The following is a 25,221-nucleotide window of genomic DNA, read 5'->3' as shown; positions in this document are numbered from 1 at the left end:
TAGGCGGAACGTCTCTCAATGTTGTTTATTATTCAGTGATCGCCGACGGAGAAGGTGGAGTTAGTTGCTGCGTAGACAGGGCTTGTTTCCTATGAATGCGATGCTCCATTGTCTCTGTAGAAAACAAGTTGCGGAAATATGTTTCCACGTGTACTTTATTATCCTCCTTACATTGAAAATCATTGGAGATTTTAGACTGTTCCAGGAGAAAAATAAACTACAGAGGAAAACTGTGTCTGAAACCGTCATCCACCAAGGCAACAGAGCATTGCTTTAATAGGAGACAACCCCTTTCTATGCAGCAGCTTCTTCACTGGCCGTTGCGGAAATCAGTCATGGTCACTGAATAACAAATAACATTGCGAGGCGTTCCGCTTACAGCGTTCAGCATACATAGTCACATTTGCTGCCATAGGGGTGGCCTAGTGGTAGGCGCAGGCGCCTATAACTTTGACACTCTGTAGGGTCATTGAATGAAGTTTTCCGACATGGGTCCTAGCCTCTATTTGATCTTCAAGACACCCTCTACAACCCCTCTAAGTTTTTTGTAACATTTCTGGGACACTATGCGTATTACAATTTTACCCGATACTAATAGTGTCTTATTTGCTGCCACCATACATGAATAGTGTATCTTCATTCGAGATGTGCTGCCACTGCCTTCCTGCTTCGACAATAATGTCTGTGAACATCTGATCAACAGATATCCTCATTGTTGAACTGGGAACTGCTATTCCATGCCCAATGCAATCGCCAGATCTCACTGCGATGCATTTTTTCTAGCGGGGGTACATGAATTCGTTCATATATGGAACCCCTGTAGAAACTAAAGAGAAACTCACTATTGCCGACATACTCGTTCAGAGAGATTGCATTGAATTTAATCATCTTTGGACGATCTGTTGCACTGCTGCTCTATAGGTCTACAGATGATCAGATATTGCCCCAAGCTAGTCATTAACAAAAATAAACGTGCGACTGAGGTCGTGAAATAAAGGATGCATTTGAATAGAAACTAGTTAGTAGGGTCCAAGTCAGCTGTCATTGCACAACAGAAAACAAGGATATTTGAGAGAATGCAGAAAAATTTTATCTGTCGTTGCAATTTATGCGTTGAGACTGGCGGTCGTTACTTTGAGTCCAAAATGCTGTTTTAAGTTGGTAATTATTCTGGTAAATAACAGTAGTAAATATTTATTTTCGTTAGTTTCTTATTTCCAAGTGTGGGGATTAGAACGACGTACCTTTGACTGTAGTGGCTAGGAACGTTCTGTGTCTTTCTGCTTCAGTCAGTCGAATGTTGCCAGTATGAAGATTGTTGCCTTAGAGCAATAGAGCAATGCATTAGTACCAATTTTTGTTACGAACTGAGAAAGCTGTTGACAGAAACACATGAAATATTCCTGCGAGTGTATGGAACAGAAGCCTCGAAACTAAAATGTGTTTACGACTGGTTCAAACGCTCTTGAAACGGCAACTATTGACGATGGGCCGGCCGTTGTGGCCGTGCGGTTCTAAGCGCTTCAGTTTGGAACCGCGTGACCGCTACGGTCGCAGGTTCGAAACCTGCCTCGGGCATGGATGTGTGTGATGTCCTTAGGTTAGTTAGGTTTAAGTAGTTCTAAGTTCTAGGGGACTGATGACCTCAGATGTTACGTCCCATAGTCCTCAGAGCCATTTTTTTTATTGACGATGTTTCTTGTTCGATCCGGTCGTTAGACATCACTGAAGTACAAGTGACGCAGTCGCAGAGACAGATGGAGACTAGCAAGGACAATGTGAATGCCACGATTCAGAAAGATTTGCGTAAGTGAAAGACCCTGTTTTGTGCTGGGCAAGAGACAGAAACTGCTCAAGTATTTTTTTTTTTTACTTTAAAATCTTTTGGCTTTTGGCACATGTCCATACAACCATCTCAAATGGGAAAGAAGACACGACAATGTGTTTGGATGATTCAGATCATTCGTTAGGGTCAAGCCGTGCCTGGAACTAAGTTACATAGGCTCAGACTTGTCATATGACGAAATGTAGGTAATTTTCGTATCAGTTATGACGGTACGAAGATGAGGAGAACACAACACCCAGTCCCGAGCGACCTGGTTGGGAATCGAGCCTGACCCCTTCAGTTAGCAGTCTGTCACGCACATCCTGTAGCTGCTGAGGCGGACATTGCTGAACTTTTCACTGACACGTGTAACTGCCAAACACTTTTCCTGCAAACCGTCATAACAGCCCATGGGATTTGGTGCGAAGAGCAGAATTGGCATCGACAGTCGCTGTGCTCAGTTGAGTGTACCACATTTCGACGAACATCCAAAGTCGTTTGACATCATGTCTTCGATTGATTAATGTAGAGATGATCCATCACTGGTCGCATATGCTTGGCATATAAGTGCAGACTCTAATGAGGATCGATAGCTACCTTTCTGAATCAAGGAGGATTATGACAGGATTTACCAGTGGCCTTTGCATTCAGATCGCTGAACCACGCCTAGAGAGGATACAATACGATTGAGCAATAGCTCCTAAGCCATAATGTGGACAGTGGGACAGTACCGACCTTATGTGTACGGAAGAAAATTTATAGGTGTACTGACTGCAGACCACTGAAATGCTTGGCGCTTATAAGTGATCTTCAAGATCAATGTTCAAATTTAAACCGGAAGAATACGACTTTGAGATTATATGCGAAGAGGGATTGCAAAATACAGCAGCAGATGGATTGTCATGCATGCCGGATCATCCAGCTGCAGTCATTAGGAATATGGAAGATGCTGACGAGGAAGAACAAGACGATCAGCAGCCAGTGATTATTAAAGAATAGAAACGGGCTATTCTGAAAATGTTTCGCTAATAGATGGACGCCAAGGAATCAGCACCACTTATGACTTTCTTATAAGGCGTAGACCATGGAGATGTGTGAATAAAGACAAAGAGCAAATAGTTGTGAAGAAGAACAAGATTTGCGTTTATCCATTATGCAGCTCAATGCAGCCCTACTGTGAATAAACTTGTTGTAGCTGGGATCCACAGCCATAATTTTTTTTTTAAAGACATCATCTTTACGCCAGTGACTGTTATAAGTTTTTATTACACTATTTCAGTTTCGGCCTTAGGCCATTATCAAGTGCTGAGATTATGGCTTTAAGCCATGTGAACGTAATGTAAGCTGACACATTTGTATGTCGTCGTCAATACTGTTAAATACACTCGTGACGTCACTAGTGTATTTAACAGTACTGACAACGACATACAAATGTGTCAGCTTACATCACGTTGACAGGGCTTGAAGCCATAATATCAGCACTTGATAATGGCCTAAGGCCGAAATTGCAATACGAGGTGCGGCTAGAAAAAAACCGGACTGATGCTGGAAAAAACATTTATTTACAATTATTTACAATTTCATGTTATCTCCTTCAATGTACTCTCCTCCTCGGTCTCTACACCGCTCCATACGAATTTTCCACTGTTCATAGCAATGCTGCAGATCATTTTCGGTAAGTCCAAACATTACTTCCGTCGCTTTTTCTTTTACTGCTTCAACAGTCTCAAATCTAGTTCCTTTCAAAGCTGACTTGACTTTAGGGAAAAGAAAAAAGTCACAGGGGGCCAAATCAGGTGAGTAGGGTGGATGATCTAAGATGGGAATGTTGTGTTTTGCCAAAAACGTCTTCACTGACAACGCACTGTGAGCTGGGGCATTGTCTTGGTGAAGGATCCATGACTTTTTTCTCCACAAATCGTTCCGTTTTCTCCGTACTCGCTCACGTAGGGTAGCCAGGATGCTAATGTAGTAATGCTGATTCACTGTTTGTCCCTCTGGTACCCAATCAATGTGCACAATCCCTTTGATGTAAAAAAAAAAAAAAAACAATCATCATTGCCTTGAATTTCGATTTTGACATTCGTGCTTTTTTTGTCGTGGAGAACCAGGAGTTTTCCAATGCATCGATTGGCGTTTAGTTTCGGGATCGTAAGTAAAAAACCACGATTCATCGCAAGTAATAACATTTTGTAAGAAGGTGGGATCACTTTCAATGTTTTCCAGGATGTCAGAACAAATCATTCTTCGGCGTTCCTTCTGTTCAATTGTGAGACACTTTGGAACCATTTTTGAACACACTTTGTTCATGTTGAAACTTTCATGAAAAGTCTGCCTAACACTTTCCTTGTCAACTCCTGTTAACTCAGACACTGCTCTGATTGTTAAACGGCGATCTTGTCGAACAAGTTTACCGATTTTTTCAATGTTTGCATCAGTTTTTGCTGACAATGGTCATCCAGTGCGAGTGTCATCACTGGTGTCTTCGCGGCCATCTTTAAATCGTTTAAACCACTCAAACACTTGTGTTCGCGATAAACAATCATCGCCGTACACTTGTTGTAACATTACAAACGTTTCACTTGCAGATTTTCCTAGTTTGAAACAAAATTTGATGTTAACACGCTGTTCTTTCTGTACACTCAACATTTTCCGACGCACAGACAAAAAGTCAACTACTTAAAACAGACGCCACGGGCAGACTGAGTGCAGGAGGCAGATGAAACTCGAGCAGTAGGCGGAGCGAGAGTCACGTGACAGGCCACGCGACTTTCAGCCTTATTGCATTCGTTTTATTGTTTCACCAGTACTAGTCCGTTTTTTTTCTAGCCACACCTCGTAGTGTAATAAAATCTTATAACAGTCACTGGGGTAAAGATGATGTCCTTCAGCCCTACTGTGTTCGCTGCGGTTGCGTCTAACATGTACGCGGTCATCACCGTAGGACAAGCTGAACAGGACTCGTGTGGGGCGTTACTTGTTGGCACTCGGCACGCAAGTGGCGGCATTCAAGTGTATATTGCAGTCAGTGGTGTATGTGGTTTATGGTCAGTGGAAGCCGGTGCAATGGCATGCGTGCTACCAGTACAGCCCTCAACAGACGACGTCGAACCGTCGACGCATATCTTCCACACGTGTTGCAGTGTTTCAGCGTTGAACGAACAGTGTGGACCAAGTTGTTCTATCGGTTACAGCCACGTGGACGAGATGTCGGGCTTCTTGCTCTGCGTTCACATCTCGTAGTTCAGTACCCCCTCTTCTGGATCACTTGTTCCATACACGCATCACTGACGTTGCAGCTTCCTCTGTTTTTGCTGTATTGTCACAGCAGCAAAAACCCGTTTCCCGGAGACCAACCAATCTACCCGAGCTCAGTCACATGGTAATGATGCGTCCTTTGACGTCGTCGAAGATACTGGCACTTGCTTGAACGTTTCCATTTCATTTGGCGACTCCACACCAGCTGCGCCTAACATAACACTGATGTGTTTGGTCACACAGAAGAGGGCACTGCTTGTCTCAAGTATGTGGGATGATTCTGCACCCATAATCATTTGCTATGGTTTCACTATTCTGCATACCCTCCGATTTTGGAGTGATTCAGAACATTCCTTCTGGGTGTCGCTGCATACACAAATAGTAGCGTAGTTCCTCGAAATCAGTTACATTGCATTTGAAGCTATTTTGACTATTTTTCGACCGTGACTGACTCAAGAAATATGTAGAGGTGTTTTTTAAAATTACCGCTACCAGTCACAAACTTTGTCAACTATTGTATTACTTATTTATTTAACGACTTGTTTCGAGGGTTCTACCTCATCTTCAGGCTAAATGACATCACAAAAACAACTTTACAATAAGGTCATACAGATGTTACATAGTCTTTTCGTAAATGCCGTGGTCATCCTGTGGAAGAAGAGAAAACTTAGTAAGAGGCGATGTCACTTTGGAAGCTGGACCGATGTTTGCACGAAAATGTTTTGTAACGGTCACTCACTTTGTTCTTCTGCGGTGGCAGTCTCGTTGTGATGTGTTGCGGTGTTTCCATTTCCGTGGCTCTCTTTGTAACTGTTCACAAATTGTCACTAACATAGCAGTAACTTGGAAACACGATCACAAACAGTTGTCCACTGCACTACAAAACTGTTTATGATCGTGTTTCCAAGTTACTGCTATGTTAGTGACAATTTGTGAACAGCGACCAAGAGAGCCACGGAAACGGAAACACCGCAACGCATCACAACGAGACTGCCACTCCAGAAGAACAAAGCGAGTGACCTTTACAAAACATTTTCTTGCAAACATCAGTCCAGCTTCCAAAGTGACATCGCCTCTTACTAAGTTTTCTCTTCTTCCACAGGATGACCACGGCATTTACGAAAAGACTATGTAACATCAGTATGACCTTATTGTAAAGTTGTTTTTGTAATGTTATTTAGCCTGAAGATGAGGTATAACCCTCGAAATATGTCGCTAAATAAATAAGTAATACAATATTTGACAAAGTTTGTGACTGGTAGCGGTAATTTTTTTTAAAAAAGAAAACTTTTACATAGTTACATTGCGTGTTGCCTTTTTTATGAAAAACATCATATTCATTATTTGACCATACACGAATCGTCATGTTAATGCCGCTTGCTTGGTATGTCACGATACAAAATGAAAGTATCATGTAGGTTACCAAGAATTGTATACAAAGTCAAACGGAAAAAGCTTTACCATTTAAACAGTCTTGATAAATGATTGTCATACGACGGACTCGATAGTTCGTTGCCTCATACAGTTACTCAAACTTTTAAAACTCGTAGCCGAGTTCTAGTCTCCTTCATGAAATGGAACATTCGTGCAACACATAAGAACGTCATAACTGATATGGCAGTAGGACTAATGTAGTGTCATCGACCATCCGAAGACGTTGTACTGTCTGCAAAGCGATATCGCTCTCTACGTGATACGTGCCTGAGTCGGTCTAGTGAGGTGGGCGGTGCACAGAGCTGGTTTGTGAATACCAAGCGTGACGGAGCTAGAAGGGGACATTCGTACTGCGATGGCAGAGGGAGCGAGGGTGACCGAGAGTGCGGCGGGGCTGGCTGTGGTGCGGGGCACATGCCGACAGCGTGCTTCGCCACGCCCACCTTCTTACCTGTTCGTAATTCCTGATGAAATCGCGCAGCTCCTTCTCCTTGTCTTCCAACGTCCCGTACAGCTGCTTCATCTGGTTCAACAGGTCGAATTTCTCGGCTTTTAACCTCTTCCGGTCGGCCTTCAAAGCTGAAACATTCAAAGAAATCGCTCAGCCAGGTGACAAGCAATTGTACTATATTTAATTCTGAATCTACACAGATCACACGATGAGATTCGTGAAGGGCAGCGAAGGAAATTGGCCTTATGATTGCCTACAGTGATTTAGGGAAACCATGGGAGATATGGATTTGGATGGCTGGATGAGGATTTGATTCACTACAGCATGGAAAGCGAATCCAGCGTCTTGCCACTATGCGACCTCAAAGGCATAAGTCTGTCAAAATTTAAAGCCCAGCGCCACAGAACCGTACAGGAGTCTAACAAAACGGCGCAGCCCGTTTATAAAGTGGAGATAAAAGCCTGCGGCGATGTGAACATCCGGGGAGCCGACAATAATAACTACTTTCTGGTTAAACATAAAGAAAGGTGTCGATATACAGATTTTCGTGTGCTTTTGTACACTACTGGCCATTAAAATTGCTACACCAAGAAGAAATGCAGATGATAAGCGGCTATTCATTGGACAAATATATTATACTAAAACTGACATGTGATTACATTTTCACTCAATTTGTGTGCATAGATCCTGAGAAATCAGTACCCAGAACAACTACCTCTAGCCGTAATAACGGCCTTGATACGCCTGGGCATTGAGTCAAACAGAGCTTGGATGGCGTGTACAGGTACAGCTGCCCATGCAGCTTCAACACGATACCACAGTTCTTCAAGAGTAGTGACTGGCGCATTGTGACGAGCCAGTTGCTCGGCCACCATTGATCAGACGTTTTAAATTGGTGAGAGATCTGGAGAATGTGCTGCCCGGGGCAGCAGTCGAACATTTTCTGTATCCAGAAAGGTCCGTAAAGGACCTGCAACATGTGGTCGTGCATTATCCTGCTGAAATGTAGGGTTTCACAGGGATCGAATGAAGGGTAGAGCCACGGGTCGTAACGCATCTGAAATGTAGCGTCCACTGTTCAAAGTGCCTCAGTGCGACCAAGAGGTGACCGAGACGTGTAACCAATGGCACACCATACCATCACGCCGGGTGATACGCCAGTATGGCGATGACGCCAGTATGGCGATGACGAATACACGCTTCCAATGTGCGACCACCATGATCCTGTAAACGGAACCTGGATTCATCCGAAAAAAATGACGATTTGCCATTCGTGCACCCAGTTTCGTCGTTGAGTGCACCATCGCAAGCGCTCCTGCCTGTGATGCAGCGTCAATGGTAACCGCATCCATGGTCTCCGAGCTGATAGTCCATGTTGCTGCAAACGTCGTCGAACTGTTCGTGCAGATGGTTGTTGTCTTGCAAACGTCCCCATCTGTTGACTCAGGGATCAAGACGTGGCTGCACGATCCGTTACAGCCATCCGGATAAGATGCCTGTCATCTCGACTGCTAGTCATACGAGGCCGTTGGGATCCAGCACGGCGTTCCGTATTACCCTCCTGAACCCACCGATTCCATATTCTACTAACATTGTATCTCGACCAACGCGAGCAGCAATGTCGCGATACGATAAACCGCAATCACGATGGGCTACAATCCGACCTTTATCGAAGTCATACGTGATGGAACGCATATCTCCTCCTTACACGAGGCATCACAACAACGTTTCACCATGCAAGGCCGGCCAACTGCTGTTTGTGTATGAGAAATCGGTTGGAAATTTTCCTCACGTCAGCACGTTGTAGGTGTCGCAACCGGCGCCAACCTTGCTTGAAAAGATAGTCATTTGCATATCACAGCATCTTCTTCCTGTCAGTTAAATTTCGCGTCTGTAGCACATCATCTTCGCAGTGTAGCAATTTTAATGGCCAGTAGTGTATTACAAGCGACAAGCCGTGTGTCCTTCCGAAAGGGCCCCCGGGTCATTTTCTCTGATGTTTCGACACATATTTACAATTTTTGAAATGTGTAGCTGTCGTCAGCGCAGACAAACACTGCTGGTCACGTCTTTCATGCGAAGCCCAGTGTCCACATCAATTTTAAAGAGGATTTTACATGATCATTCGCTAGAGCGGTCCCAGATTAGCCTCGTGCGATATTTGTTTTATCGATATGTTTTAACAGGGACAGTAAAACACGAAGAATAACCAGTACCCCGGCCGGGGCTGTGCGGCAGTGCTGCATTCCAATACCAGGGCGGTGCTGTTGCTGCTACAGTATTGATTATTATTCGTGTTTTACTGTCCTTATTAGTACATTTTGATACAACGAATATTAATCAGGCTAATTTGGTATCGTTCTACCGAATTGGAAGGTAAAATTCCGCTTTAAAAATAATTTTGTTTGTCATTGGAAACAAACCAACATTTTCCGTCTACAACGTGCGTCCCTTGAAAGTCATGATGAGCAATATTTGTTTGCGATGACTTCATTGAAAAAACGAAATCGTAAATATTTGAGAAAACACCAGGGAAAATACGACTGACGTCTCTTAGGAAGGACGCCTTGTATAATGTTGTTGTTGTTGTGGTCTTCAGTCCTGAGACTGGTTTGATGCAGCTCTCCATGCTACTCTATCCTGTGCAAGCTTTTTCATCTCCCAGTACCTACTGCAACCTACATCCTTCTCAATCTGCTTAGTGTATTCATCTCTTGGTCTCCCTCTACGATTTTTACCCTCCACGCTGCCCTCCAATACTAAATTGGTGATCCCTTGATGCCTCAGAACATGTCCTACCAACCGATCCCTTCTTCTGGTCAAGTTGTGCCACAAACTTCTCTTCTCCCCAATCCTATTCAATACTTCCTCATTAGTTATGTGATCTACCCATCTAATCTTCAGCATTCTTCTGTAGCACCACATTTCGAAAGCTTCTATTCTCTTCTTGTCCAAACTATTTATCGTCCATGTTTCACTTCCATACATGGCTACACTCCATACGAATACTTTCAGAAATGACTTCCTGACACTTAAATCTATACTGGATGTTAACAAATTTCTCTTCTTCAGAAACGCTTTCCTTGCCATTGCCAGCCTACATTTTATATCCTCTCTACTTCGACCATCATCAGTTATTTTGCTCCCCAAATAGCAAAACTCCTTTACTACTTTAAGTGCCTCATTTCCTAATCTAATTCCCTCAGCATCACCCGACTTAATTAGACTACATTCCATTATCCTTGTTTTGCTTTTGTTGATGTTCATCTTATATCCTCCTTTCAAGACACTGTCCATTCCATTCAACTGCTCTTCCAAGTCCTTTGCTGTCTCTGACAGAATTACAATGTCATCGGCGAACCTCAAAGTTTTTATTTCTTCTCCATGAATTTTAATACCTACTCCTAATTTTTCTTTTGTTTCATTTACTACTTGCTCAATATACAGATTGAACAACATCGGGGAGAGGCTACAACCCTGTCTTACTCCCTTCCCAACCACTGCTTCCCTTTCATGTCCCTCGACTCTTATAACTGCCATCTGGTTTCTGTACAAATTGTAAATAGCCTTTCGCTCCCTGTATTTTACCCCTGCCACCTTTAGAATTTGAAAGAGAGTATTCCAGTCAACATTGTCAAAAGCTTTCTCTAAGTCTACAAATGCTAGAAACGTAGGTTTGCCTTTCCTTAATCTTACTTCTAAGATAAGTCGTGAGGTCAGTATTGCCTCACGTGTTCCAGTGTTTCTACGGAATCCAAACTGATCTTCTCCGAGGTTGGCTTCTACTAGTTTTTCCATTCGTCTGTAAAGAATTCGTGTTAGTATTTTGCAGCTGTGACTTATTAAGCTGATAGTTCGGTAATTTTCACATCTGTCAACACCTGCTTTCTTTGGGATTGGAATTATTATATTCTTCCTAAAGTCTGAGGGTATTTCGCCTGTTTCATACATCTTGCTCACCAGATGGTAGAGTTTTGTCAGGACTGGCTCTCCCACGGCCGTCAGTAGTTCCAATGGAATATTGTCTACTCCGGGGGCCTTGTTTCGACTCAGGTCTTTCAGTGCTCTGTCAAACTCTTCACGCAGTATCATATCTCCCATTTCATCTTCATCTACATCCTCTTCCATTTCCATAATATTGTCCTCAAGTACATCGCCCTTGTATAGACCCTCTATATACTCCTTCCACCTTTCTGCTTTCCCTTCTTTGCTTAGAACTGGGTTTCCATCTGAGCTCTTGATATTCATACAAGTCGTTCTCTTATCTCCAAAGGTCTCTTTAATTTTCCTGTAGGCGGTATCTATCTTACCCCTAGTGAGATAGGCCTCTACATCCTTACATTTGTCCTCTAGCCATCCCTGCTTAGCCATTTTGCACTTCCTGTCGATCTCATTTTTGAGACGTTTGTATTCCTTTTTGCCTGTTTCACTTACTGCATTTTTATATTTTCTCCTTTCATCAATTAAATTCAATATTTCTTCTGTTACCCAAAGATTTCTACTAGCCCTCGTCTTTTTACCTACTTGATCCTCTGCTGCCTTCACTACTTCATCCCTCAAAGCTACCCATTCTTCTTCTACTGTATTTATTTCCCCCATTCCTGTCAATTGCTCCCTTATGCTCTCCCTGAATCTCTGTACAACCTCTGGTTCTTTTAGTTTATCCAGGTCCCATCTCCTTAACTTCCCACCTTTTTGCAGTTTCTTCAGTTTTAATCTACAGGTCATAACCAATAGATTGTGGTCAGAGTCCACATCTGCCCCTGGAAACGTCTTACAATTTAAAACCTGGTTCCTAAATCTCTGTCTTACCATTATATAATCTATCTGATACCTTTTAGTATCTCCAGGGTTCTTCCATGTATACAACCTTCTTTCATGATTCTTAAACCAAGTGTTAGTTATGATTATGTTGTGCTCTGTGCAAAATTCGACCAGGCGGCTTCCTCTTTCATTTCTGTCCCCCAATCCATATTCACCTACTATGTTTCCTTCTCTCCCTTTTCCTACACTCGAATTCCAGTCACCCATGACTATTAAATTTTCATCTCCCTTCACAATCTGAATAATTTCTTTTATTTCATCATACATTTCTTCAATTTCTTCGTCATCTGCAGAGCTAGTTGGCATATAAACTTGTACTACTGTAGTAGGCGTGGGCTTCGTATCTATCTTGGCCACAATAATGCGTTCACTATGCTGTTTGTAGTAGCTTACCCGCATTCGTATTTTCCTATTCATTATTAAACCTACTCCTGCATTACCCCTATTTGATTTTGTGTTTATAACCCTGTAGTCACCTGACCAGAAGTCTTGTTCCTCCTGCCATCGAACTTCACTAATTCCCACTATATCTAACTTCAACCTATCCATTTCCCTTTTTAAATTTTCTAACCTACCTGCCCGATTAAGGGATCTGACATTCCACGCTCCGATCCGTAGAACGCCAGTTTTCTTTCTCCTGATAACGACATCCTCTTGAGTAGTCCCCGCCCGGAGATCCGAATGGGGGACTATTTTACCTCCGGAATATTTTACCCAAGAGGACGCCATCATCATGTAATCATACAGTAAAGCTGCATGCCCTCGGGAAAAATTACGGCTGTAGTTTCCCCTTGCTTTCAGCCGTTCGCAGTACCAGCACAGCAAGGCCGTTTTGGTTATTGTTACAAGGCCAGATCAGTCAATCATCCAGACTGTTGCCCTTGCAACTACTGAAAAGGCTGCTGCCCCTCTTCAGGAACCACACGTTTGTCTGGCCTCTCAACAGATACCCCTCCGTTGTGGTTGCACCTACGGTACGGCTATCTGTATCGCTGAGGCACGCAAGCCTCCCCACCAACGGCAAGGTCCATGGTTCATGGGGGGGGCCTTGTATAATAATGATTTTTATTGTTTGAGTTATTATTATTATTACCAAACCGAGGAGGAATACCGTTAAATATCGAAATATTTTTGTATAATTTTTTCTAAACAGTGGGAAGTCAAATGAAGTAGCATTACAAATTGTCGCCACATTATGCATTCTGTTAAATGTAGCCATGTTAGTTCAAAAATGGTTCAAATGGCTGTGAGCACTATGGGACTTAACATCTGAGCTCATCAGTCCCCTAGAACTTAGAACTACTTAAACCGAACTAACCTAAGGACATCATACATATCCATGCCCGAGGCAGGATTCGAACCTGCGACCGTAGCAGCAACCCGGTTTCGGACTGAAGCGCCTAGAACCGTTCGGCCACAACGGCCGGCAGCCATGTTAGTTGTACGTTGATTCAGCATAGTGTTAAATCATATTATTGTGTTACAGCTCTCAGTGTAATAAGTGCTGTATTTCATATTTATAAGTATTTTTAAGAGAAACGTTGATGGCACCACTGATCCAATAGAGAACATCGTTGTATATCGTATGTGATACACCAACAGGAATGAGACCATGAAGCGAGCTTCCTTCGTAGCAGCTTTCAGCAATGACGAAAGTAGCCCCTTAATATAAACGAAACACGAGTACCTCAGAAGTACGAGTAAGGCAGCTGCTGATACGATGGAAGCAGCATGCACGTGTAATTGTGCGAAAAATCAAGAAAGATCGCTATGTCACCATCTTTAACCCTTGCAGAAGTCAGTAACTCGTCTACTGTTTCTAGGATAGTCTGCATTCAAGTACTTTAGTGGTATTCCTTCCCGAAACGGTAATAGTAATAACTTACAAGAATAATAGTTATTATTATGGATCGCTTGTAATGCGAAAACAGTCGAAAATCTTGAAGTTGACACTGCAGTTTAACCAGAAGGTAGTAATTTTTTCCGGTATTCGCAGATCCATTGGCGGATATCGGCATCGCCACAGGTTTTATCCGCAAAGTAGAAATTACTGCGGATATTCATAAAGCACGAGTAACTATGGAGTGAGCATATAGCCAACACAAAACCAAAATAGCTACGTGACGCTGGTATAGTATAATTGATCTGTTTTCACGTATTTGTTTATTACTGATCGCAATGATGTTAAATTACTGTTGCTACAAACATAAATCGAAATTCATTAAAAGAGGAAACGGTAGTTTCGATACCTAAGTACCACAAAGGTATGACTATAACTATCAAACTATGAAGAAGCGTTTTATGTATTGATTAATATCGAGCTACAGCGCTAAAGGTAAAGTCTGTGGCGCAAGCCTGTGACCTGACTGTAGGAAGAGTGGAGCAGCCCTTCTATTCGCCACGGTGCCAGGAGGGGGAGGGGTAGCCCCCCTTCCCCCGGCAACCTTTTGACAGCAGGCTGAGTGGACCAGCCAGGGACTGGAACGAACAACAGTACCTGCTGCAACCGGGATTAAACCCGGGACCATCGGGGCCAGAGTCGGGTGCTCTACCCGCTAGACCACCACAGCCGATACAATGAAATGAAGGTATAAAATCTTTTGAGATGATTTTTTTTGACTGTATCGCCATGTATCTATGAGATAAGCGCTAGATAAACTGATTAGTGCGGGAGTGTGCTGGTAGTCAGTCAGTTTAATGTACAGACATTTCGCGCAATGTTCACACACATAAATCATTTTTGTATGGCAGTCTGAGTAATTTCCTTTGTATTATTCAGTTATCGAAACCATTGTTTTTATTTTACGCTAGTAAAGTTCTGATAACGTGGTGAATGATTATGCGCCATCAATGTTTTAGTTTCCCTAACGCTCAAAAAGCTTAAAAAGATTATACCAAAAGGTGAAAAAGGAAGTATTTAGTTCCCAAAAATATTTTTAAGTGTGATAAATCACTAATTTGCTGCTTGTCATGGCTTCAAATTCTAAGTTTATCCCGTCGCTTTCAAATTGATGCGCAAGGAAACCATCGCACGACTGCAGCAGCATAATTAAAAGCGAGGTTCGGCTATCGATTCTTCTTTCGATACAAAAAAGCCGCCGCCCGGGATTAGCCGAGCGGTCCGACGCGCTGCACTCATGGACTGTGCGGCTGGTCCCGGTGGAGGTTCGAGTCCTCCCTCGGGCATGGATGTGTGTGTAAGCTTGGGGACTGACGACCTTAGCAGTTAAGTCCCATAAGATTTCACACAGATTTGAACATTTGAACAAAAAAGCCGTTATCTGAGCTGTGACACTTGTCGCAAACAAGCGAAATGCCCTTGCTTTAATGTCTTCAAAGCTTGAAGCCAAGTTCACTCCAGACGTTGGGTGTAAACGATTAAGTTGGTTACGGGGTGTGAATAGAAAATCCAAAATCCAGTGTGCACCATTTATGTAACGGCGTTCAAAATCTGCTCGGTGGTAACGGGCAACCCTTTCACCGTGCCATGGTGGCTTTACTGATGGAGTCTGATTACCAGACTTGTCAAACACCTTTGTCAAGGCGAAGTGTGGACACACCCCATTTTGACGGGACAATAATAGGTGTCCGCATACTTTTGATCAGACAGTGTATGTTGGCGACAGAAGTTCCGTTCTGCGCATCTGAATGCTCACTCCGTAAATATTCCTATATCTTGCGGTTATCCGCTTTCACGCAGTCCACTTTCTTCAGTCACAACAAAATATTAATGTGGTGTCACCGCCAGACACCACACTTGCTAGGTGGTAGCCTTTAAATCGGCCGCGGTCCATTAGTCTACTCCGGACCCGCGTGTCGCCACTGTCAGTAATTGCAGACCGAGCGCCACCACACGGCAGGTCTAGAGAGACGTACTGGCACTCGCCCCAGTGGTACAGCCGACGTTCATAGCAATGGTTCACTGACAAATACGCTCTCATTTGCCAAGACGATAGTTAGCATAGCCTTCAGCTACATTTGCTACGACCTAGCAAGGCGCCGTATTCAATTGATAATTAATATTATGAAGCATGTACCGTAACGAGCGATGTTCTACAATTGTGGATTAAAGTTAAGTATTATATCAACTACGTACTTTATTGCAATTCTCAAGATATTGTCCTGTTCCAGACCTCACGCCAGTCAGCGTGTAATTAAACGCGTGCATTTCGGCCTCCTCTAGAAACACAGTGTTGGCTCTTCTGCCAACACTACAATTAGTCCTTTCCCGACGGAAAACGGATGCACCTGATTGCCTCCGTACTGCGGGCGTCTATGAAATGACTTGTGGCTGCGGTAGAGTGTATATAGCTGAAACCCCGAAATGAGAAGGACTGTTAAGGAATGTATGAAGGAACACGAACGCCACAAGCGGCTAAAACCTAAGTATAAATTCGGCGATAGCGGAACATCACGAGAACTGAGGCCTTGACATCGATTTCAATAACGTACGTGAGCTGGATAGGGAAACCAACTTTGTACAAGAAAAACCCGAGAAGCGACTGAAATTTCTACGAACACATGTAACTTCAATAGAGAGGAAGGCTATATAGGCTTCCGGCATCGTGACTCCCCTCCATCACGAAAGTGAATACAAGGCCGCGACGTGCGAGCAATACAAACAACGACCTGTAAGCCACAATATTTTGGAGAAACGTTCCCCCTCTCTAGCTCTGCCCGTTTCGCTTCTAGCGGGAAAAATCCCTTTCTAACCAACGACATTGGTCCACCAATGATAGTCACAAGAGTTTTAGGCGATAGCCCCCTTTTTCGGCTTTATCGCGAAAATACTTCTACCCAAGAGTTGTAAATTCAACCAACATTGAATTCAGTCATACAGAAATGACACTACTAAATAAGGCAGTAAAATCTGATAAAGGTTCCACAGCAGTTATTATGTTTAAGAATGATTATATACACAAAACACTCGAATTCTTTGCAAACAACCACATACTGGAAGTCCAAGGTGACCCCACACCAAAGTTTCAAGCTAAAATAAGAAACTGCCTCAACAACAGTAACTTCCTTTTAACTAAGAATGAAGTACGAGACCTTATTCTGATGAACCCAACAGCCCCCAAACTCTGAGCACAACCAAAAGTCCATAAAACCAACACACCTATCAGGCCTATTGTGAACTCAATTAATAGCCCAGCCTATAAATTAATGAGAGAACTAAATGACATACTTTTAGAAAAATACACATTTGAAAAATCATATGCCATAAAGAACAGCTATGAACTTATTCACAGTTTGAAAGATTTGACGGTACCACCTCAAGCCAAGTTTCTATCCCTAGATATTGATAACCTTTACAGCAGTATACCTGTAGATGAAACAGTTGAGATAATAAGAATGAACCTATTGAGAAACAAGACAATGAGCAAACCAGAAATCATAGAACTTGTAGATGTACTCAATCTAGTGCTCTCACATAATTACTTCTCTTTTAACAATAAAATTTACAAGCAGGACCAAGGATTAGCAATGGGAAGCCCTCTCAGTGGCCTATTAGCTGAAATATTTATCAACCATATAGAAAATAAAATTCTAACACTAAATGAGAACATCACAAGCAATGTTAAATTCTATAAGAGATATGTAGATGATGAAAGCGTCCTGTAGCCACCTTTCATTAGTCCGGTAGCCCATTTTCATTACCATTTCTCTTTCTTTTCCTTGTTTCTCTATTCTCTTTACTCTCATAGTAGTGTGATTGAATGAATGTGGTTGTGTGTCACGTTGCTAGACGGTGGCGTAGTCTGCTGCAGAAAGTCTGCGATAGTCGTACAGATTCAGCAGCAGTTGCACAGAATAGCCAACTCTCGTAGTGGTCAAGTCGGCAAAGAGGTTTCCGCTACTTGTGAGAAATCCACCTGCGTTAGGTTGGTGGCGGAAATGGCATCTTGGGGTTTTCCGGTCCACGCGGAGCGTGGAAGAGGCTGGAGAAGCGGGAGGCAGTCTGCCGCCGGTACGGGAAGCGTCCACAGCTGTGCTCCAGTCGAAGAAGGGTGAGTTAGACTGACCGCGTGGCGCGTTGTTACTTGGCGAGGGGAGAGCTGTTAGCCTTTGGTCTCGCTTTTCAAATCTGGAAGATTGCTTTGCCTTGTCACAGCAAGGAATGCAAAACTTTGGCAGATTTTTCTTTTAGCAAATTTCTGTAGCAGACTTGGATCCGCCGGAAGAGCGCCACACAAAGGTGTCGATAAGAAGTGAGCACTCGCTTCTGTATGAATGTCTGTTTGCCTTCAGCTGTGCCTGTATAAGCTTTCACCTTTCTAAATATTTAGAGCCTTGCCTTCTCGTAAATTTTCCTTACTTTCCGTGTCTTTCGTCCTTGGGGAGCCAACCACGTGGTAGAACATTATAGTTGTTGGGCTACCGGCATCACTAACTGTCCGATCGCATGTTTGTTTTAGAAAATGTTAACATGATTGTATGATGTGATATTGTTGGAATTTGGCACTATACCTAGAAATTGTGCCTCCACAAACCACGTGTTATCAGGAATCGTGTACATGCCTCACATCCTTAGTTTAGGAATAAATGATTTTATCTACAATTTTCTCTTGTGTTCCGAGATTACGTTTTTGCGCCTAAGCCACTCACCTCGTAGCTTTCCCATTAGCACATCCAATGCGTTTCCTTATGCACAGGTCCAGTGATTAGTCTCCTCTTGTATTTTATAACAAATGCTTTAGATTAAGTCATATTTTCAGGTGTGTTGCTGGGAGCTGATCTTATGCAGTGTTCATGCATTTTCTATTTTATTTTAAATGTTTGATTGTCGTGAGCAGCGCACGGGCAATACTATTAATTACATCGTATCCGCTGTGAGCGACCTCACAACGTATGCATTTTTGTGAGTTTTTGGTCTGTGATCAAATTAATTTATTTTCCGACTCGACCAAATCTTTGATTAGTTGTATGGTTTGAGTCGGTGGCGACCCTATTCTTCTCACGTTGATTTCATAAGCAATAAGTATTTCCATTCCCAATAATAGGGAATAACCCGTAGTAACGTGGTTAGTTACAATGACACCCTCATTCTATTTGATGGCACAGAGGATGAAGTGACAAACCTTTTTAACAAATTCAATAGCCTACATAAAAATATTCAATTCACCCTTGAACAGGAAGAAGACAACACCATACTTTTTCTTGACATAAAAATATCAATACAGAACCAAAAGGTAACTTTCAATGTTTACAGAAAACCTACTGGCACTGACACCAGTATACCAAAGTCCTCAACACATCCCTCCTCCCACAAAAAAGCTGCTTATAGATCAATGCTGTACAGAGCACACAAATTTCCACTTCAACATACAGAACTCCAACCAGAAACAGAAACCATAACATATACTGCAATAAACAATGGATATGACCATTCTCTAATTAATAACATGTCACACCAGACAAAAAATAAACTGAACAAACAACATCAAACTACACTCACAACTGACAGTGCCCCAGCAGTAAAATATGTAAAAATGCCATATCTTGGAATAGTGTCTGACAAATTAGCAAGACTATTCAAAAACACAGAAGTAAAAAGTAGATTCAGCACCAACGACAACCTAAGTAGGAAGCTTATTCACAATATTAAACCACCAGATACAAGGCTTGATGCATCTTGCATTTACAAAATTACCTGCAGCCAATGTAATAAATATTATATCGTACAAACAGGCAGAAATTTCAGAACCCGATTTAAAGAACATTTAGACTGCTACAGGCTTGATAAATGTAACAAATCAGCAGTAGCAACTCACATTAAAGGCACAGGCCACCCTTTGAAAATCGAAGACAACCTAGAAATTTTACACAAAATAGGAAAAAGTAAAAGAATGCATATCATGGAAGAAATGGAAATTTTCATACATAACACAAACCGTGGAGATAACATTCTTAATGAAATAACCGTATTCAAAAACGCAAAATTCTTCAACAGTCGTAAGCCAGTTCTAACTCAATAGATTCAAGAAATGTCAATGTAAATAATTGGCTAGAACCAAGAATATCTATACGAAACCTCGATAATCGATACAGACTCACATGCTACAGTCCGCCATCTAGTGTTGAGTGTATAACATCGAAGCAATTTGTGCAGTGACAATCAGTGACAAAATATAATGTGCAATAGTGTAACGTCAATCAACAGCTCCGCCATTACACCAGTGATGCAAGTGAAGCAGCAAGATGATGTAACTGTAAGTGATCAACTGTCATATAAAAGCCTTTCACACTATTTTAGTAACACATAACTGATGCAAATCTATCTGCATCCGATACAGGCTGTGATATACATAGTCAACAACAAAGAAGAAAACCAGCAGAAGACATCACTGATTTTGATTTCTAGCAATACACTGCCCCCCTCCTTCCCCCCAAATGCCACACCAGTAGCTACAGTAAAAAACAATGGACAAAGTGTTCTAGATTAATCTAGTTTAAGACTATTTTTAAGTAACATTTCTCTATGTATGTATGTATGTATAAACGCCGGAAGATGAACAGAACATGTTTGAAACGTGTTGCATTATGTTAGATTAAGCATAAAATAAAAAGTGACTGATAGCAGAAACTTGAAGCAAATAATTAATACTTCTTTTACTATCCAATGACGATGGCCTACCAACTGTAGCCGCAATTTCTTTTTTTTTTAATAATTTTTTTACCCAGTAATCCCACTTCTCTAGCACAAGCGCGAAAAAATTACTCTTTAAAAGGAGACACTGGTCTCTGACAGCACTCAGTCTAGAGTCACACAAGAGCCTGAAGAAGATCCCAGAAGAGGGGTGGAAACGTCGACCGTTTGAAGAAATGCGACGCTGCATAACAACACGGAAGATTTTAACAGTACCTGCGAGCGCCTCGCGAGCGTGCCGCAGCTCCATGTCGAGCGCCTGGACGCGCAGTGACTCCTCGGCTCCGGTGCCGCCGCCAGCTGGCGCGGCCGCCCCCGCCGCCCCCTCGGCGCCGGTCGCCGCCCCTGCAGCCGCCGCGCTGCTGGCCGCCCCCGCCCCCGCGCCCGCACCCGCGGCCGTCAGGTCCCTGGAGGCGACCAGCATGCGCAGCTCGGCCACCTCGCACTTGAGACGCTCGTTCTCGAGCCGCAGCCGCATGGCGGCTGCCGGGTTGTTGACGGCGTCGCGCTCCGAGCAGGCGCCAGACTTGCCCTTGGCCCGAGAGCCGCCTCCCGGCACTGCGTCCGCGTCTGCAAAGCGGGAGCGACCACTCTCTGTAAAGGGCCTGCAAACACGCTACGAGGCAAATCAAACTCACTGTCACTGCCAAATAGAGGGATATTCAAAAGGAAGCTCGTCGGTCTCAATTATATGTAACCAACCACAATCTTCAGATTCTACCTCGGCTGTTACAAGTATTTGCTTTATTGAAAACGCACAGTTGGCTAATTTCAGCCTTACACTTCATTTGCAAGTGCTATCTACTATGAAAGCAGCACAAAGATATACCAGGTTTATGACTGGCTTACCGACATAAAAAAATATATTCTACACTAAAGCGTCAAAGAAACTGGTATAGACATGCGTATTCAAATACAGAGATGTGTAAACAGGCAGAATATGACGCTGCTGTCGGCAACGCCTATGTAAGACAACAAGTGTCTGGAGGAGTTGTTAGATCGGTTACTACTGCTACGATGGCAGGTTATCAAGATTCGAGTTTGAACGTGGTGTTACAGTCGGTGCACGAGACATGGGACACACCATCTCCGAGGCAGTGATGAAGTAGCGATTTTCCCATACGACCATTTCACGGGTGTGCATTGAATATCAAGAACCCGGTAAACCATAAAATATCCGACGTCGCTGCGGCCGGAAAAAGATCGTGCAAGAACGGGAGCAACGACGACCGAAGAGAATCGTTCACTGAGACAGAAGTGCAACCCTTCTGCAAATTGCTGCAGATTTCAATGGTGAGCATCAACAAGTGTCACCGTGCGAACCAGTCAACGAACCATTATCGATATGGGCTTTCGGAAGTGTAGGCCCCTCTCGTGTACCATTGATGACTGCATGATACAAAGCTTAACGCTTCGCCTGGGTCCGTCAACATAGACATTAGACTGTTGATGCCTGGAAACATGCTGCCTGGTCGGACGAATCTCATCTCAAATTGTATCGAGCGGATGGACGTGTACGGGTATGGAAAAAACCTCATGAATCCATGGACCCTGTATGTCAGCAGGGGACTGTTCAAGCTGTTGGAGGTTCTGTAATGGTGTGGGGCATGTGCAGTTGGAGCGATCTGGGACCCCTGATGTGTCTAGATACGACTCTGATAGCACACTACTATCTGATCACCTGCATCCATTCATGTCCATTGTGCATTCCGACGGACTTGGGCAATTCCAGCAGGACAATGCAATACTCCACATGTCCAGAGTTACTACAGAGTAGCTCCAAGAACACTATTCTTTCTGAGTTTAAACATTTCCGCTGGCCACCAAACTCTCCAGACATGAATATTCTTTGGCATATCTGGGATCCCTTGCAACGTGCTGTTCAAAAGAGATGTTCAGCCCTTCATACTCTTACGGCGCGCGGGATTAGCTGAACGGTCTAAGGCGCAGCAGTCATGGTCTGTGCGGCTGATCCTGGCGGAGGTTCGAGTCCTCCCACGGGCATGGGTGTGTGTGTTTGTCCTTAGGATAATTTAGGTTAAGTAGTGTGTCAGCTTAGGGACTGATGACCTTAGCAGTTGAGTGCCATAAGATTTCACACACATTTTGCCGGCCGGGGTGGCCGAGTGGTTCTAGGTGCTACAGTCTGGAACCGAGCGACCGCTACGGTCGCAGGCTCGAATCCTGCCTCGGGCATGGATGTGTTTGATGTCCTTAGGTTAGTTAGGTTTAAGTAGTTCTAAATTCTAGGGGACTGATGACCTCAGAAGTTAAGTCCCATAGTGCTCAGAGCCCTTTTACGAATTTACGGACAGCGCTGCAGGATTCATGGTATCAATTCCCTCCAGCAATACTTCAGACAGTAGTCGAGTCTATGCCACGTCTTGTTGCGGCACTTCTGCGTGCTCGCGGAGGCGCTACACGATATTAGGCAGGTGCTCCAGTTTCTTCTCTTCAGTGTAAGAGGGAAAAAGTATGCAACACGAAGCAATTATCCAATTGAGTAGGAAATCTGTAGATGTGACGTACATGTACAGACAAACAAGTGATTAAAATTTCAGAAAAATTGAATGATTTGTTTAAGAAAGTTAAAGTAAAGCCGTGTGGCATGAATGGCTGGGAGATACAATCTGTAGATGTGACGTACATGTACAGACAAACAAGTGATTAAAATTTCAGAAAAATTGAATGATTTGTTTAAGAAAGTTAAAGTAAAGCCGTGTGGCATGAATGGCTGGGAGATACCGAAGGGCAGGTTCAGCTTCCTAATTGGAAAGGTTTTCCCTATTCTTCGCGCCCGCATGCAAAGAGTTAGAACTGCGTGCTTTAGTGTACCTGTTATGTGTAGGTGACTGTAATGGGTGAGTGTGCGTAGTGCAGTGTCATGATCTTTTGAAGACGGTGAGAGAAGGAGAGAGTGAAACCTTGTCCCGGCACATAGCTTCCTCCTCTCGAAGAGCTCCAAGTGAGCCACCGAACCTAACGTCCCATCAACAGTTGCACATCCCCTCACTTCCTGAGACAGTGCGGTGGGGTTTGGAACTGAATCTAGAACATTGACGCCAAGACTGCTGATCAGAAGCTTTACGCCACCATCTCTTCTCCCCTTGCCGGCCAAACATCGACAATGAAAATTTTCTCCCCCACCCGGATTCGAACCGGCTTACCTGCGGGTCGAAAGCCACCGCACCGGCTTGTGGTAACGAACTCGGCCACAGAGGTTCATATTAATTCGACAGAAAGAACTTCACGAACTGAGCAAGTCAGTAACGTTTGGATCCACTAGTGGCCCTTATCGAAGCAGTTGTTCAGCCTGACATTGATTGATGGAATTGTTGTAAGTCATCTTGAGAGATATCGTGACAAATTATGTACAATGGGCGTTAGATCTGCAAAATTTCGAACTGCATGGAGGGCCCTGTTCATAATACTCCAAACGTTCTCTGCGGGGGAAAAATCCGGCGACGTTGCTGGCCAACGTAGATTCGGCAAGGATGAAGACAAGCAGTAGAAACTTGCGCCGCGTGTGAGCAGGCATTATCTCGCTGAAATATAAACCCAGAATAGCTTGCCATGAAGAGCAACAAAATGAAACGTACAATATCGCCGACGTACCGCTGTGCTGTAAGGGTGCCACAGATGACAACCAAAGAGGTTCTGCTACGAAATGGAACGGCACCCCAGACCTTCACTATTGGTTTTCGGGCCGTGGAACTGGAGACAGTCAGGAAGGTATCCACCGCTGTCTGGGGCGCCTCCAGACACATCTACTCTGATCATCAGGGCTCATTTAACGAGACTCACTACTACAGACAATTCTGCTCCAGTAAATGAGATTCCAGATCGAAGACGTGTCTGGAGACGCCCCGGAGAGCTGACTGTCAGCCGCCATACGACCCAACAACCGAGAGTAATGGACTGGGGTGTCATTGTATTTCATAGTGAAGACTGGTGGTCAGAAACTTAGGCCACCATCTCTTCTCCTCTTGCTCTCTGATTGTCATCCGCAGCATCCTTACAATACAACGGTATGTCAACGATATTCTACGCCCCATTATCTTTTTGTCCTTCTTGGCAATGCATTCTGCGCTTGCCATTTTCCTCAAAAGAGGAAAGGCCGCTGGACCTGATGGGATACCAGTTACATTTTACACAGAGTACGCGAAGGAACTTGCCTCCCCCCTCCCCCCCCCCCCCCCCCCCCTTCTTGCAGCGGTGTACTGTAGGTCTCTAGAAGAGCGCTGCGTTCCAAAAGATTGGAAAAGGGTACAGGTCATCCCCGTTTTCAAGAAGGGACGTCGAACAGATGTGCAGAACTATAGACCTATATCTCTAACGTCGGTCAATTGTAGAATTTTGGAACACGTGTTATGTTCGAGTATAATGACTTTTCTGGAGACTAGAAATCTTCTCTGTACGAATCAGCATGGGTTTCGAAAAAGACGATAGTGTGAAATCCAGTTCGTGCTATTCGTCCACGAGACTCAGAGGGCCATAGACAAGGGTTCCCAGGTAGATGCCGTGTTTCCTGACTTCCGCAAGGCGTTTGATACAGTTCCCCACGGTTGTTTAGTGGACATTGTAAGAGCATACGGACTATCAGACCAATTGTGTGATTGGATTGAAGAGTTCCTAGACAACAGAACGCAGCATGTCATTCTCAAGGGAGAGAAGTCTTCCGAAGTAAGAGTGGTTTCACGTGTGCCGCAGGGGAGTGTCGTAGGACCGTTGCTATTCACAATATATATAAATGACCTTGTGGATAACATCGGAAGTTCA

General features: G+C 43.7%; 1 protein-coding gene across 1 annotated transcript in view; it reads right to left on the bottom strand.

Moving 5' to 3' along the window:
* The window catches only part of LOC124605202 (kazrin), a 1,111,833-nt gene that overhangs the window by 226,012 nt on the left and 860,600 nt on the right, over nucleotides 1–25,221 (bottom strand). The window contains exons 5-7 of the mRNA XM_047136736.1: nucleotides 20,813–21,012; nucleotides 20,659–20,719; nucleotides 6,969–7,096 (exon numbers count right to left, since the gene is read on the bottom strand). Of these exons, the coding sequence (XP_046992692.1) occupies nucleotides 6,969–7,096; nucleotides 20,659–20,719; nucleotides 20,813–21,012 (389 nt within the window). The remainder of the gene's footprint in view (nucleotides 1–6,968; nucleotides 7,097–20,658; nucleotides 20,720–20,812; nucleotides 21,013–25,221) is intronic.

Source organism: Schistocerca americana, chromosome 3 (genome assembly GCF_021461395.2).
Source record: "Schistocerca americana isolate TAMUIC-IGC-003095 chromosome 3, iqSchAmer2.1, whole genome shotgun sequence".
Lineage (NCBI taxonomy): Eukaryota > Metazoa > Arthropoda > Insecta > Orthoptera > Acrididae > Schistocerca > Schistocerca americana.
Note: the sequence above shows the minus strand (reverse complement) of the source record. Positions and strands in the feature narration are given on the sequence as shown.